The 14,285-nt window shown below is 48.0% G+C and overlaps 1 protein-coding gene and 3 non-coding genes across 6 annotated transcripts; all 4 read left to right on the forward strand.

The window, feature by feature from the left end:
- The first annotated feature begins 2,659 nt into the window (after positions 1 to 2,659).
- On the forward strand, positions 2,660 to 12,728 carry PABPC4 (poly(A) binding protein cytoplasmic 4). Of its 3 annotated transcripts, XM_075604487.1 has the most exons (15): positions 2,667 to 3,401; positions 4,656 to 4,849; positions 4,943 to 5,058; positions 5,151 to 5,290; positions 5,504 to 5,598; positions 5,772 to 5,909; positions 6,525 to 6,620; positions 6,892 to 7,164; positions 7,348 to 7,435; positions 7,658 to 7,777; positions 7,910 to 8,028; positions 8,556 to 8,649; positions 8,741 to 8,871; positions 9,667 to 9,766; positions 12,400 to 12,728. In XM_075604487.1, the coding sequence occupies exons 1-14, from the start codon at positions 3,209 to 3,211 to the stop codon at positions 9,751 to 9,753; spliced, it is 1,884 nt and encodes a 627-aa protein (XP_075460602.1). In that variant the 5' UTR covers positions 2,667 to 3,208; the 3' UTR covers positions 9,754 to 9,766; positions 12,400 to 12,728. The 3 variants fall into 3 exon arrangements, 2 of the variants coding, with proteins under 2 accessions (XP_075460603.1, XP_075460602.1); XR_012802178.1 differs by lacking the exons at positions 6,892 to 7,164; positions 7,348 to 7,435; positions 7,658 to 7,777; ... (3 more) ...; positions 9,667 to 9,766; positions 12,400 to 12,728 and adding an exon at positions 6,032 to 6,204 and having other exon boundaries at positions 2,660 to 3,401; positions 6,525 to 6,622; XM_075604488.1 differs by lacking the exons at positions 5,504 to 5,598; positions 6,525 to 6,620; positions 6,892 to 7,164; ... (5 more) ...; positions 9,667 to 9,766; positions 12,400 to 12,728 and having other exon boundaries at positions 2,664 to 3,401.
- Positions 6,049 to 6,179, forward strand: LOC142498203 (small nucleolar RNA SNORA55). The gene has a single exon (XR_012802386.1). It is a non-coding gene; the product is annotated as a small nucleolar RNA SNORA55 (small nucleolar RNA).
- Positions 6,689 to 6,819, forward strand: LOC142498204 (small nucleolar RNA SNORA55). The gene has a single exon (XR_012802387.1). It is a non-coding gene; the product is annotated as a small nucleolar RNA SNORA55 (small nucleolar RNA).
- Positions 9,835 to 9,962, forward strand: LOC142498205 (small nucleolar RNA SNORA55). The gene has a single exon (XR_012802388.1). It is a non-coding gene; the product is annotated as a small nucleolar RNA SNORA55 (small nucleolar RNA).
- Positions 12,729 to 14,285: the final 1,557 nt, after the last annotated feature.

A 14,285-nucleotide genomic window follows, 5' to 3' on the forward strand; every position in this document is an offset into this window, starting at 1 on the left:
AGTGTGTCCCCCAAAGTACATAGGGTGCTTGGCACCAATACCCTGATGAAATTTTCCCCCAATGTCAGGGCCCACCCAAAAGTGTAGGAGATAGCGCTATCCTGTGGAGTGTTGGTGCACTTAGTTGAGGTACCTGCCGAGTACTGCAGTACTCGGTGCGGCCGACATAGCCACAGGGATCCGCCTATCCAGCGACGTCGTCTGCAATAGCGTCCGCCTCTACGTTGGGTGAATTCCGGCATGGATAAAATCACCATACAGGGTCTCTTACTGTAACGCTGTGCTCACCACAAACAAGCGGGACCCCAGGACTGAGATGGGAAGGGGTATAAACGCCACCCACAGCCACAGGGGCACGTCTGGAGTGTAGATTGGTCGAGGTAGCCGGGTTGGGGTTGGAGATGTAAGAGTCGTCGTTATACTTGCCAAGGTCAGAGTAGGAGAGGTCCGGATCGTTGAAGGTACTATTAGCCATAGTTGGCGTTGGAGAATGGAGAGTAGTCATTGTCCAAGTGCCGAGGTCAGGGTTGGAGAGATGCGGAGGGTCAGAGGTAGCCGGGGTCAATATTCCAGAGGTGCAGAGTCCAAGAACAAAGCCGGATCGGTACACAGAGCAAGGTTCAGCAAGCAAGGCAAGACTGTGGAGGCAAAGAACAGGTAAGCAAATGGAACATGAATCTATGCTCAGCCAAAGTGCCAGTGGCACAGCTGAGCACATATAGGCAGGACTGTCGAATCTTATGGAGAGGCGGAGCGGAGGCGCGGCCTCAGCGGAAGCAGTGATTGGGCTATGTGCAGGAGACAGGTGAATGTGCTGGAGCTGATTAGCTCTGTTGCCACGGAGCTTGGGCACAATGCACACGCGTCACGTGCGCGCTGCAATCCGGAGGCGGAGCCTTCCCCCGCAGTACCTGGTGACATCACCGGTGCGCGCATTCACGCTGTGCGTCCTGCGGATAATGTTCCCTTGGAAGGTTGCCCCGCACGTGAACGGAGGTAGGGCGGGAGTACGCCGAAGGTGGCGTGACTCCTGAATCCTTAGACTTACAACGGAGGTGGTCTGGTCCCAGACCACAGTCTCCGTGCGGCGTCTTCACTGTGTCCCTGACACGACAGTAAATGGGGAAGCATCCCTATCTAAGGGGCCTTCCCTACAGCAACCACAAGCTACTGTGAGTCGGGGCCTAGTCACTGGCTCTGAGACACTACCTGCTGGATCCAGCTCTCTCTTCTGACTGGCGTAGTGTCCTGAGCGCGCCAAATGTATCCTTCTGCCTGCCAAGATCCTAGAAGCCCTATTGGCTGTGCTTGCCCATGTGTTGTGCAGACCCTGGGGCTACTGGGAATTGTAGTTCCCCTACGGAGCTTTGGGTGTAATGGCCGCCTCTATACTAGCTACTGCACATGCGCGAGGTGGCGCAAGATGGCCACCGCAATAAGGAATATCCTCTGTACATGCGCAAGTGCTTCTGCGCACATGCGGCCAATTCAACATGGCGGCCCCCCGCTGTCGGGTGCGCCGCGAACCTCCCGGCGACCTGGTCGCCCAGTGCAACCTCCCTGCCTAGACGCGCTCTCCCCAGCTGCAGCGGAGGTAAGGGGAAAGCCGAGAGCCCAGAGGGGGACCTGGCTACATCTATATATGCAAGAGTGTGTGTATTGTATTGGGCCCTGTGCAAGGGGTATCCAGCAGTGCCAGGGTCTTTCACAGGTAGAGGTGCGGTCACTGGCCGAACCAAATACACCCCAGGCTCCCTGCAGCGGAGGATCAGGCCTCCTGTGAGTCTACAGGTAACAGCGCACCACACGTCGTCACCCTAAACACGTGGGGAAAGGGGGCTACATATAGGTGTCTGTGTGGATATGGTAAATATCCTATGGAGCTGCAGTATACCTGTGATCACCCAACAGTTTAACTTTTAAGTTAGATATTTTATTTATTTTTTGTTCCTTTTTGGGTTACTTTTTCATCTTGGTCATTTTGGGGATTTTTTTCTTTATTTTTGCCAAGTTGCACTTAAATTGCTGCATATACAGTGATGTTTTGATTATTTTTACATTATATTATTTATTACACATATCAGTATTGTTCAGCGCGGAGATGTTTCCTTTTTGTTTATGTGTGTGTGTGTGTGTGTGTGTGTGTGTGTGTGTGTGTGTGTGTGTGTGTGTGTGTGTGTGTGTGTGTGTGTGTGTGTGTGTGTGTGTGTGTGTGTGTGTGTGTGTGTGTGTATATATATATATATATATAAATATATATATATATAGGTGTGTGTGTGTAATTATCATGACCCGAAACAGGTGACTCGTCCTCTTTTTGATGCGCGTGCAACACAGTGACTGCCACACAAACTTCCCGCTTTTAACCAGCGCGCGCAGCTGCTCGCACTGCGCATGAGCCAGCCTCGTGGAGTTGAGCACTAGACGTCCTGCTGTTCCCCTCCCCCGGGAACGTGGCGGCACCACATGGTGGATTCATACACCTGACGTCACATCACCCTGGTAACATGGCGGTTGCTTTCTCAGTCCCTGTATAAAGTATAGCGGCACTGTCCTCTAGTAACATGGTGGTCTCCCTGCAGTTACTCTGGCGGACTCCAGGGGTCGCTGTGCCCTCGGCTCTTGCCCGGGGGCCGCGCTCCTTGTCTGTGACCCGGATATAAAAGCCGCGATCCGATACTTCGCCGGCCTCTTTTGTCCTCGCCGTAGCGCGGGGAGCCGGCCAGAGCCTGCCTGACTGTGACCGGGTCCCCCAAGGTGGCAGCGAGCCCCCCATCTGTGTACTTCGGCAACGGGGCTAAGCTGACATAATACACACTGCGGAGCCGCGCCGGATATATACTGGGCGCAGAAACACCGGGCAACTACCGCTACCCCATATAATCGCGATATAAACCGGGGGGCACCACCACAGGACACCCTGGCATCCTCTATCACTACACCAGAGGGCACAGTGTCACCCCATTCACTGCAGTACAGACCCCATTATCGGTGTGGAGTTGTGAATCACACGTCACTATCTTGTTCTCTTCTGTTCCTTAATACGCAGGCCCCCTCCCTTTCACTAGATTACAAAGACCTTGATATTGTGTCGTTATTTCTCCTGTGGAGCCCCTGCCATTCTCCAGCAGTGTGGTAATTGCTCCTGCCCCTCTACCCCCTGCAGTCCTAGCTCCCCTGCTAGCTGCACTGTATCCCTGGGTGGGTGATGCACACAGCTGACGCCAGTTACCCCATGGCGTCCCTGTATGTGGGCGACCTGCACCCCGATGTGACGGAGGCCATGCTGTACGAGAAGTTCAGCCCCGCTGGCCCCGTCCTGTCCATACGAGTCTGCAGAGACATGATCACACGCCGGTCACTGGGATATGCCTATGTCAACTTCCAGCAGCCTGCGGACGGTGAGTCTCCTGTGTGTGTCATCTTTGATGGTCTTGTGGGGGAGTCTCTACACAATGGTAGTCACCTTGTTGTGTCATTTATCCATGGAAAGAGTAGAAGATGCATGGATAAACTACCCAGCAGAAGTAGTGGGGGAGATAGGGTCATGGAATTAACCGCTGTGCTGCCAGACATGCTGCATCAGGGTTCTTCAGGCTGTAAGGTGTCCTCTGTGGTTGTTTCCTTTATATAGTGTACAGTATTCCCTCCTGTATATATGTCCATGGTGACTTTCACTATATATGTCAGAAAACTCAGTGCAGAAGTGATAATATATGCCTAATACTAACTGATAGGAGCTGGCAGTAAAAAGTCTTCTAAGAGGTTTCTGAACTGGATCTTACAGGCCAGGAACCTGATTATACACAAGGACTGGGAATCGGAGGGCGTGCAGGTAACCCTGCTTGTAGCTTGCTCTGTGGAATGGATGTGTGGGATAGTATCCTGCATGTCACTTGCAGTCGGTCCGCGAGATGGATCTAGTCTAACTGCCGACAGCACATAACTCCACATAACCCTGATTTGCTATAAATAAACCCAGCCAAACGTCAGCTGCTCCTCCATCTGGGCCTGCTCTCTACCTGACCATGTTTCCTGGTCTGTAATTCTTTTTACAGTCCTAGAGCAGCATCTTATAACGTGTTGCAATTGTGCATATGAGCGAGCACTTCAGTAGTAGTGATAACTTTTTTTTGATTGAACTGGCTTAGTATGTTTATAAGGCAAGGCAGTACTTGCACTCATGAAGTGTTACAGCTTGTCTAGATTCCTGACGGCTCCTAAGGCCGTGATTATAGTGGCAGCGCACGACACTGTGTGCCCAATGAAAGCGCATATAGTGCGCTTGATTCTCAGCCAGATAAATGAATTTCTTTGCTGTGCGACGGATGGGTCACGTGCACGGTTCAGCCAATGAGGGCAAACTGCTCACGTCAAGTCATAGCCTTCGGCCTCAGTGTATGTTTCGTGCGAGATGTCACGTACAGGCACTATAATCGCGGCCTATAGTGCACCCCCCTAGTGTAGCTGATACATGTGTCCGTGTTTGCGTTACCTATGTCACTGTTGAGCACCTTTTTAGTTTTGAAAGTACCACAGACATGTCACTTGCTGCTTAATTAGATGTCTGACTTCTGATCATCCCTCAGATGGGATCACTAGATTTCCGTCTCCTGAGTGCTGTTTGCTCAGTACAGATTATTTTGCCTCCACAGCTGAGCGTGCTCTGGACACCATGAACTTTGACGTGATTAAGGGGAAGCCTATTCGCATCATGTGGTCTCAGAGGGACCCCTCTCTCAGGAAGTCCGGGGTGGGCAATGTGTTCATCAAGAACCTGGACAAATCCATCGACAACAAAGCACTTTACGACACGTTCTCTGCATTCGGTAACATCCTGTCCTGCAAGGTCAGTCCGTCCCCTACCAGGTAGCTCTGCTCCTCCGTGGCTTGCATGTCGTAGGCTGGTGCAAGCTCGACAAGGAGTCTTTTTCCTCTGCAGGTCGTATGTGATGAGAACGGCTCCAAGGGTTACGCCTTTGTACACTTTGAGACGCAGGATGCTGCAGATCGAGCCATAGAGAAGATGAATGGGATGCTGCTGAATGACCGCAAAGTGTGAGAGATTGTTGCACGTGTGGTGAGCGAGACGGGAAGGCGGCGTTCGAAAGGGGGCAAAGGCCATCCTTATTCTGCTGTTTTCCCCACAGGTTTGTCGGCCGCTTTAAATGTCGCAAGGAACGAGAAGCAGAGCTAGGAGCCAAAGCCAAGGAGTTCACCAACGTTTACATCAAGAACTTCGGGGAAGACATGGATGATGAGCGGCTGAAGGAGACGTTCAGCAAATACGGTAACTGCGTGGGCTCGCCATCTCCACTTCCGCATGTGACCATGGACCCCCGGCCTCACGTGTGCAGTGGTTAACCATGTGAGCAAGCTGGCTCTGCCCCCGCATGCAGGTGCCTCAACCCCGACCACAGGCGCCTGGCTTCACGTGTGTGCCGTGCACCTGCATGCTGTGACCCCGTGACCTTTGTGGTTAACTGGTGTCTCTTGGCTGCAGGGAAGGCCCTGAGCGTTAAGGTGATGACTGACCCCAGTGGCAAGTCTAAAGGTTTTGGCTTTGTCAGCTTTGAAAAGCACGAAGATGCCAATAAGGTAAGAGCTCCCCTGGAGGACCATGCAGACATGAGATCCCCTTTCCCCCCAGCAGGAGATCTGCAAGGAATAACCAGGAGCGGGGGAGCTCTGCTAAACATTTTTATGCTCAGGAGAGGGAAAGAGGGCAGCTGTTTCCAGGGCAATTTTTGACGGACTCCTGTCTCTGCCAGGCCGTTGAGGACATGAATGGAAAGGATGTGAACGGGAAGGTGATGTTTGTGGGCAGAGCGCAGAAGAAGATTGAACGTCAGACGGAGCTCAAAAGGAGGTTTGAGCAGCTGAAGCAGGAGAGGATCAGCCGGTACCAGGTGAGGAGCATAAGGACTTGGAGACAGTCCGTCCATATGGGATCCTGTATAAGGACTTGGAGACAGTCTGGGCATGGGAACTGCTGTGTAATATGTGTACATGTTTATATGTATCTGTGCAGGGGAGGGGGCGGTTGCAGCACTGTCATCTCATCCTTGTCCCTGCTGTGCGGTGCAGGGGGAGGGTCACTCGGTGCTAGAGCAACGCAGAGGAAATCCAGACGAAGCATGGTCTAATTTGTGTTTTGTCTCTACAACTCGGCCACAGCGATTCCTGGGGTGATATGCTCTTGGGGTGCGTTCAGTGGGTGTCTGGGCCTAGGGGATCTTTTAGAAGGACCTGGAGACAATCTGCCCACGTGTCTGATGTTATTACTAGATGTAGCGCAGCGGGTGCACAAATGAGATGCTGTAGCCTGCAATCTCGGTACTTGCAGCTCAATTATAAGATTCCTCTCTCCCTACAAACTTTTGCACTTTGACTGGAGCGATTTTATTACTCTGCATGATACTCTGAAATTCAGATGCACATTCATGTATTTCCCTCCTCTTTCCCCTTGGGAAGTCGAATTTGCAGTGTGAGTTGTCTCCTGATCATCATTTTTGTCTTCTCAGGGAGTGAATTTGTACATTAAGAATTTGGATGACACCATTGATGACGAGAAGCTGAGAAAGGAGTTTACCCCTTTTGGGTCGATCACCAGTGCCAAGGTGAGAGGGAGGGTCCTGGGAAACCTGTGTGAGGGGGGTGGAGGAAACATCCCCACGGGGTGAGGGTGGCACTGTCATCTCATCTCTGTCCCTGCTGTGCAGTGCAGGGGGAGGGTCACTCGGTGCTAGAGCAACGCAGAGGAAATCCAGACGGAGCATGATCTGCTTTGTGTTCTGTCTCTACAACTCGGCCACAGAGATTCCCGGGGACACACTGAGTGTCAGCCCGTACTGTGCTCTGGGTGACATTCCCTCTCCATGCTCCTTCCAGGTGATGCTAGAAGACGGGCGCAGCAAAGGATTTGGCTTTGTCTGCTTCTCCTCCCCGGAAGAGGCCACCAAAGCAGTGACTGAGATGAATGGTCGCATCGTGGGCTCAAAGCCCCTGTATGTGGCGTTGGCCCAGAGGAAGGAGGAGCGGAAAGCCCACCTCACTAACCAGTACATGCAACGCATCACAGGAATGAGGGCTTTGCCTGCCAACACCCTCATCAACCAGTTCCAGCCTGCACCCGGAGGTTACTTTGTGCCAGCTGTGCCGCAGGTAGGTTTGCAGTGTGGGGTATGTACACATCTGTATATACGAACATGTTTATATACATATAGTCTCACACGTCTGTGTACACACATCTCTATACATATGCACACACCTGCACGTATATGTGCTCATACTTGCACCCGTGTGCACCTGATGATTCTTGTGTGTAATGGTTTTCTTCTCATCCAGGCTCAAAGCAGACCTACCTATTATGCACCCAATCAGATGGCTCAGATACGGCCCAGTCCACGCTGGCAGCAGACAGGGCGACCTCAGGGTGAGCAGCCTCTCACTCCTCTCTGCCACCCCCATGCCTCAATGTTGCATAGCTGAAGTGATGCGTGTTACACATACATGTGCTGAGGTTCCTTTTAGTACTCTCAAAGACTCCCCGAGCAGTTGGCTGGCTTAATTCGTGGATTGGTTACTTCAATCAGCTGTGTGTGCAACACATAATGCTACAAGGTCTCGCACTAACCTTTTGCTTCTGTTCTTTCAGGTTTCCAACCGATGCACAATGCACTACGCCAGAGTGGGCCGCGCCAATCCGTGCGCCACCTGTCACCTTCCACCAATACTCAGGGATCCCGTGGCATTCCCAGCGTGGCCCAGAGAGTTGGTAAGAGAAAGGAGCCTTGGACCAGACTTCTTTAACATACAGTGTTAGTCTCCGTTCTGGGTAGTTATGTAGTAGTTTGTGTCATTCATTGAGTCTCTCAAGCATTTCTACTTATTATTTCCTCCTGTACAGGGGTATCTTCTGCTACTCAAACCATAGGCTCTCGTCCCCCCGTCTCTGCTCCCCCTCCTCGCGCGGTGCCTCCCTATAAGTATACACACTGCCCCCTTTCGACTGTGCAGCCTCTGCAGGTACGTGATCACAGGGCCTGGTATTAAACAGCTATTCTACTCGCCTGTCACCCGTACCTAGTTAGTTGAATGTTGGAGCAAACGTCTTTAACAACGACAGGGCATGAAATAACTTCTCTCAAATGGCCCATCAATTTTGTTGGACCTGCATTCAACTTAAACTCCTACCAGATTTCCCCCCCCCCCCCCCCCCAAAATTAAACATTTTCTTTCACCCAATTTGCTGCCAGGGGGGCTCTGCAGGTAAAAGGTTAATGTGTTTTCTGGTCTTTAAATCACTAGTGGCCTGACATCTGTGGGATGGGCCCAGTAAGCTTTTCCTGAGACATTATAACTGTCCTGCTTTTGGCAACCTGCAACGTACTCCAGGAATAACCATGTCACCTTTTATTATAGAGGAGCTGCTGTGGGTGGGTGTGTCTGTCGGTCACAAATATATAGCAACGCTTGGCATTGATATACACTGCAGCACTGGGAAAGGAGTCCGGATGTGAGCTGCTGCTTCAAGATCTTCCTTTTTCCCACAGAACCCACAGCCGGCCGTCCACGTGCAGGGACAAGAGCCTCTCACGGCCTCCATGCTGGCTGCTGCTCCGGCCCAGGAACAGAAGCAGATGTTGGGTGAGTCCTGTGTGGTGTCTGACGGGAGGGAGGAAATAAGTGGCAGGCTGGTTATAGGAACAGCTGATATTCTCCTTCCCTCTCATCTCAGGAGAACGTCTGTTCCCGCTCATCCAAGGCATGCACCCCACTCTGGCGGGTAAGATCACAGGAATGTTGCTGGAGATCGATAATTCTGAGTTGCTGCACATGCTGGAGTCCCCGGATTCCCTCCGCTCCAAAGTAAGGGCTTCGGGTTGTAGGAGAGGGATGTGTCTGTGCTTAAGGGAGGCCTTTTATCAACACTCAATAATGAGCTTCGTATTGTACTGGGTTGTGATCAGGAATCTGCATATTACTGGTTTATAAAGCGCTAACGTATTGTGAAAGGTAAAATAAAACATTACAAAATTAACGCTACAATGTTTTGCATCTTACAACGTTACCACAACATTACTATATAAAAAAACTATCATGCAAAACATTACAATAGTATCGTAACATATAAATGGTGCACTATCAACATTGAAACATTGTATCACAATGAGCTAATCGTTACAGAAGTCTTTGCTTTCGGCCGCAGTTATAGTGCGCGCGATGCGACAGATGACGACGTCACCCGTCGCCGCTAGCGAAAGTTGTAATTCACTTTACGGCGACGTTGCAGGCAACCAGGTCTTTGATTGGTTCAGAGGCTGTCACGTGACGACAGCCTCTGAAAAATCAAATTAGACCGGCTTCAGAAATTCGTGTTGCGCTTACTATAAGTGCACGCGACGGTGGCAATACATTTGTTTTGCCGCGACGTCGCCGGCACTATAAGCGCAGCCTTAAGAATAGAACAGATGCCAGACTGCTGGAGAGTGGATAGTGCTCCTATTTTCCATCACTGTTTGTTTTCTTTTCTGCAGCAAAATGACAAATCTGCAGAATGTCTAAAAAGTTTATAGTTCAGCAAGTGAAATATAAATAGTCACTGTTCTAGCATTGGGGGGTCTGATCAACAAGAATGTCCAAGACAAAAGCTGTCCCCTGCAGGTGGAGGAGGCTGTAGCCGTTTTGCAGGCGCACCAAGCCAAGAAGGAAGCTGTACAGACAGTGGGGATTGTCACTGCTACCTCCTGAGCCAGGGTGACCTGTGAGTATCATTCCCCAACCCCCTTTTCCTATGCAGGGTTTACTGTATCGGGGCCAGAGCAGCCCCCAGCACCAACATCTCCGCACAGCTGCTGCCCGTGCAGTGTGTGGGTATGTGGAGGTGCCAGGGCAGCGCGGAGTAAATCCAGATGCCCTGCAGATCGATCACATGGTGTCTCTACAACTCTGCGACATTCCTATGCTTCGCACCCTGCTCCTTCCTGCATTTAATAATATGTAACGGTGCAAGTGATGTCCGCACAGATCTCATACAAGCAATGCAGCAAGCACCAGCAACATGTTCATCCTCGTTTAAATGTTATTTCACAACTCTGCCTCCTTTATTGAGAATTATTAGCATTATCAACTAATTAAACAGTATCTAGATTTTTATGGGTAAGTTTGTATTGCAACAAGACAAAGCCTCAAATGCTACATCCAATATGACCACATATTTAGTTCATTACTATGTATTTTATCTATATTCTTCATAAATATGGGTAATTTAGTTCAATGCTTTGGCCAAAATATTTTAAGCTTACAACCACGTCACAGTAAACCCATTTCAGTAGTTCCTACACTACCAAAATGTTAACCCTTTAGGCACCGCCTGTATCTCACACTATTCTGTGTACTGCGTCATTTTGTTTCTTCGTCTATGAAGTGGAAGAAAAGCATAAGGCAGTGTAATATTGGTAGTGTAGGAGCTACTGAAATGGGTTTACTGTGACGTGGTTGCCGGCTTAAAATATTTTGGCCAAAGTAGTGAACAAAATGACCCATATTTATGAAGAGAGAGTATAGATAAAATACATAGTAATGTATTAAGTTTGTTATATTGGATGTAGCATTTGTGGACTTTTTGTCTCGTTTACAAAGATTTTGTGTCTGGTCACAAACCCAGTAGCACTCAAAATAAAAAAAAAATATATATATATATATATATATATACACACACACACACACTAGTGAGTGTGGGTTTTAAGCTTGCTTACACGGTATGTTTAAGTTTGTATTGCAATAGAATTTACTCGTTTCCATTGACACTTGCCCAGATAATTTAGGTATCACTCGACATACTGTCACACAACCTCATTGCACCTAGTTTGTTAAACAGTTTGGAGGTGGACGCTTGGTGTGGTTAATGTAAATAGGGCATGATTTGGTAGAAATATGAAAGTCTAAGGAGCAAAGCCTTGTTGTAGAATGTCTTGACTGTGTGCACAGTACAACTACTTTTCTAACTGGGTTAAAATAGCAAGATATTTTAAAGCAAATAAAAATAACACTTGTGGGGACATTTGCATCTCTAACATTTGAACTGGAAGATATCTGGGGCGCTCCCTCTAAAACGTATAAATCATAAATTCAGAATAAGAACAGAACAAACCAAATGGTACAATAATGGCCCAAATCGTAGATGCTGCTCAACCAGAGAAGGATCTTCCCTTGATCCTCATGTAGCGAATATAGTAAGTTTCGGTGAGCGCAAGGAAATAAAGAAAATTTGTACAGTGATTATTGTAGACAGGGCGCTCCGAGGAACTACGGTGGCCATTGAAGAACAAACTAGCTCCACATCCGAGCTCAGAACAACGCGTTTCGCATTCAACAATGCTTTTGTGAGGTTCTTGAGCGCCCTGTCTACAGTCCCGCTGACCGGAAGCGGGAGTTCACTGCGCCAAGGTGCCGAGTGTAGCTGCGTGTAGCCAAGACGAGTGTATTCTATGTGAGTAACTTGATACTCTATTTTTGAGTAATCTGCATTTTTTACATCCTAACTGTGGCTATTCGTCATCCAATTCGGGTACACTGAGGACACTAGGCGTCTGCATACGCATCTCTAACATGTCAGCAACCCTGTCTTTAACCATTATATCTTGGCATACAATGCTTCCACTGCAACCAGGGATTCTGGGTAAGGATATGCAAATGAGTACCCAAAACAATTCACCTTTTTGCTTCTTATCAATGTTAACATGGAACCCGATAAGCTTATGCCTGCAGCATTACACGGCTCTTTCCGCACAGCCAGAGTTAAATATTATGTGTAATATGGAAGGCTTATAGTGGTCCATGTTAACATGTACAAGAAGCAAAAAGTGAAACTGTGCTCATTTACATGCCATTGCCCAGAATCCCTGGCTGCAGTGAAAATACTATATGCTAAGAGATAATGGGGAAAGGCAGGGTTGCAGACCTGTCTGAGACATGTGAATGCGCTACCAAGTCATATTTTTTATTTGCTGTTAGTTGGACGAGGGTCTTTGTCACTTTTACGCACCATAACTTCTTTAATGAATATATTTGTAGACACTATTTGACATTACATTTTCACCTTCCTATAAGCGGCTTAAAACAATTATTTGGGATTGTAAACCTATTGGAAAAAATAGTTGTACTGTGCACAACCACCAGAGATTCTAAACCTGTTAAACAATGGGGCTCTGGACCTTATTCCGACTTTATTCAATATTCTAGCAAATTATTTCTAAAAGTGAATAAATTTGCCATTTGAGATTAGAAGTATAGGTTTACACATTCAAATAGTGGATTGTAAATCATAAATGTAATTGTATTCTGATCACCTGGCACCATCACACTACGACATCTGCTTATTTCATCTCTTAACAGGGAGCAAAGGAGCCAAATAAAACTGGGACTTGTGAAGGTTGGAGAAGTGGCTGCCAGGAGTCTCCTTTCTGCCACGTGCTGCTTATCTCGACCAGAGATTGTCTAGTTTGTTAAAACATGAGGTCAATGCACTGTCGCTTTATGTTCTTGGGTGGAGGATTGGGGTGACATGCTCTGCGCCCGTGGGGGGGATCACTGGAAATCACTACAGATTTTTTTGGATTGCAAAGGATTTTTATTTTTTTGCAGGTGGGATTTGAAGAAAATGTGTTTTAATGTAACATCAAATAACTTTCTCAGTAAAAATAATAAAAAAAAAAGTTTCAGAATTGCTTTTTTTTTTTTTTTTTTAAACACTACGTTGTAAAGCAAGTCACAGCTGGGGTTTCACCCTCTGGTGTGGTCATGAGAACATAATTTGTAGGCTCTTTCTGGGTGGAGTCTTTGTGATATTTAGGGACCGGAGCTAATTGAAGGACTCCTTGCATGGTAAAATAAGATGTTCTGCTCACTTCAACATGGCTCAGGGAATCCTCAACAGTGACTGGTCGCCTCCACTAGTCGGAAACTGTTTCTGCCTGTGGCCTTTTTGTGCTGCACTGGTTTCAGCAAGCCTTTCCTTACCTCATACCATAACTACACACAGCGATTACCCCTCCATACACTTCCATGCTTTTAAATATTCACAGGAAGAGCAGAGCTTGAGATGACACACACTCACTCTTCTATGGCAATGGGTGTTGGGCTGTCGCTCAGGGCACAGTAGGAATGTTTCACGTTGCCCCTTTTATGTGCATCGCGGTTCCTTCAGACCCTCCAACATTTGGCACACGTATGTTCTATTTGCTGTCAATGTGGGATAGAGAAACTTCTGCAACAGTGGCATAAAGTGCATTGACTGGCAGTCTCCCCTCCGAAAGATAATGGTTCAATTTACTGTATGTAAACAGCCTCTTAATAAAAAAAATGTATGGATTTATTTATATAAACTTTATAACTTGTGATAAATTCCCCCAACTGCCCAAACCAGCTGATTATCAGATTCATCCTCAATCTTCCAGCTGCTTTTAATTAGCTCAACTAAGCCATTGGCAGAAATAGCTACAGGACATAAAAACAATAGGTACAGTTGGAAGGTAAGTATTTTTAGTTTTCAATAAATATGTAGCATAACTATGTTATGATGTGACACTAATCTCAGAACCCTAAAATAATAGAAATGTCCGCTCTACATTAATAATGCTCTTAGTTATTCTGTATCATAATACCTCCTGTACCTCCCCACATTACATTATTATACCCGCTGTATCTCCTCCCCACATTACATTATATACCCCCTGTACCCAGTGCTGCCGCCGGAGGGAGAGCCTGGCCGGTGGTAGAAGTGCTTCCCGGCCTCTGGTTGCTGCCGGACCTTGGCTTGCTGCAGCTCCTGCGGGCCTCTCACCAGTGCGTGCCAGAAGCTGGAGAGAGCTCTGGGACCACTGCGTACACCTCCCCCCCCATTTTTATACCCCCCCCATCTGTCCGACACATTATTATTATACCCCTCCGTCCGCCACATTCTTATTATACCCTCCGTCCGCCACATTATTATTATAACCTCCGTCCGCCACATTATTATTCCCCTCAGTCCGCCACATTATTATTATTATACCCTCCGTCTGCCACATTATTATTATTCCCCTCAGTCCGCCACATTATTATACCCTCCGTCCGCCACATTATTATTATACCCTCCGACCGCCACATTATTATACCCTCCGTCCGCCACATTATTATTATACCCTCCGACCGCCACATTATTATTATTATTATTATTATACCCGTCGTCCGCCACATTATTATTATACCCTCCGTCCGCCACATTATTATTATTATTATAC

Source organism: Ascaphus truei, chromosome 6 (assembly GCF_040206685.1).
Source record: "Ascaphus truei isolate aAscTru1 chromosome 6, aAscTru1.hap1, whole genome shotgun sequence".
Taxonomy (NCBI): domain Eukaryota; kingdom Metazoa; phylum Chordata; class Amphibia; order Anura; family Ascaphidae; genus Ascaphus; species Ascaphus truei.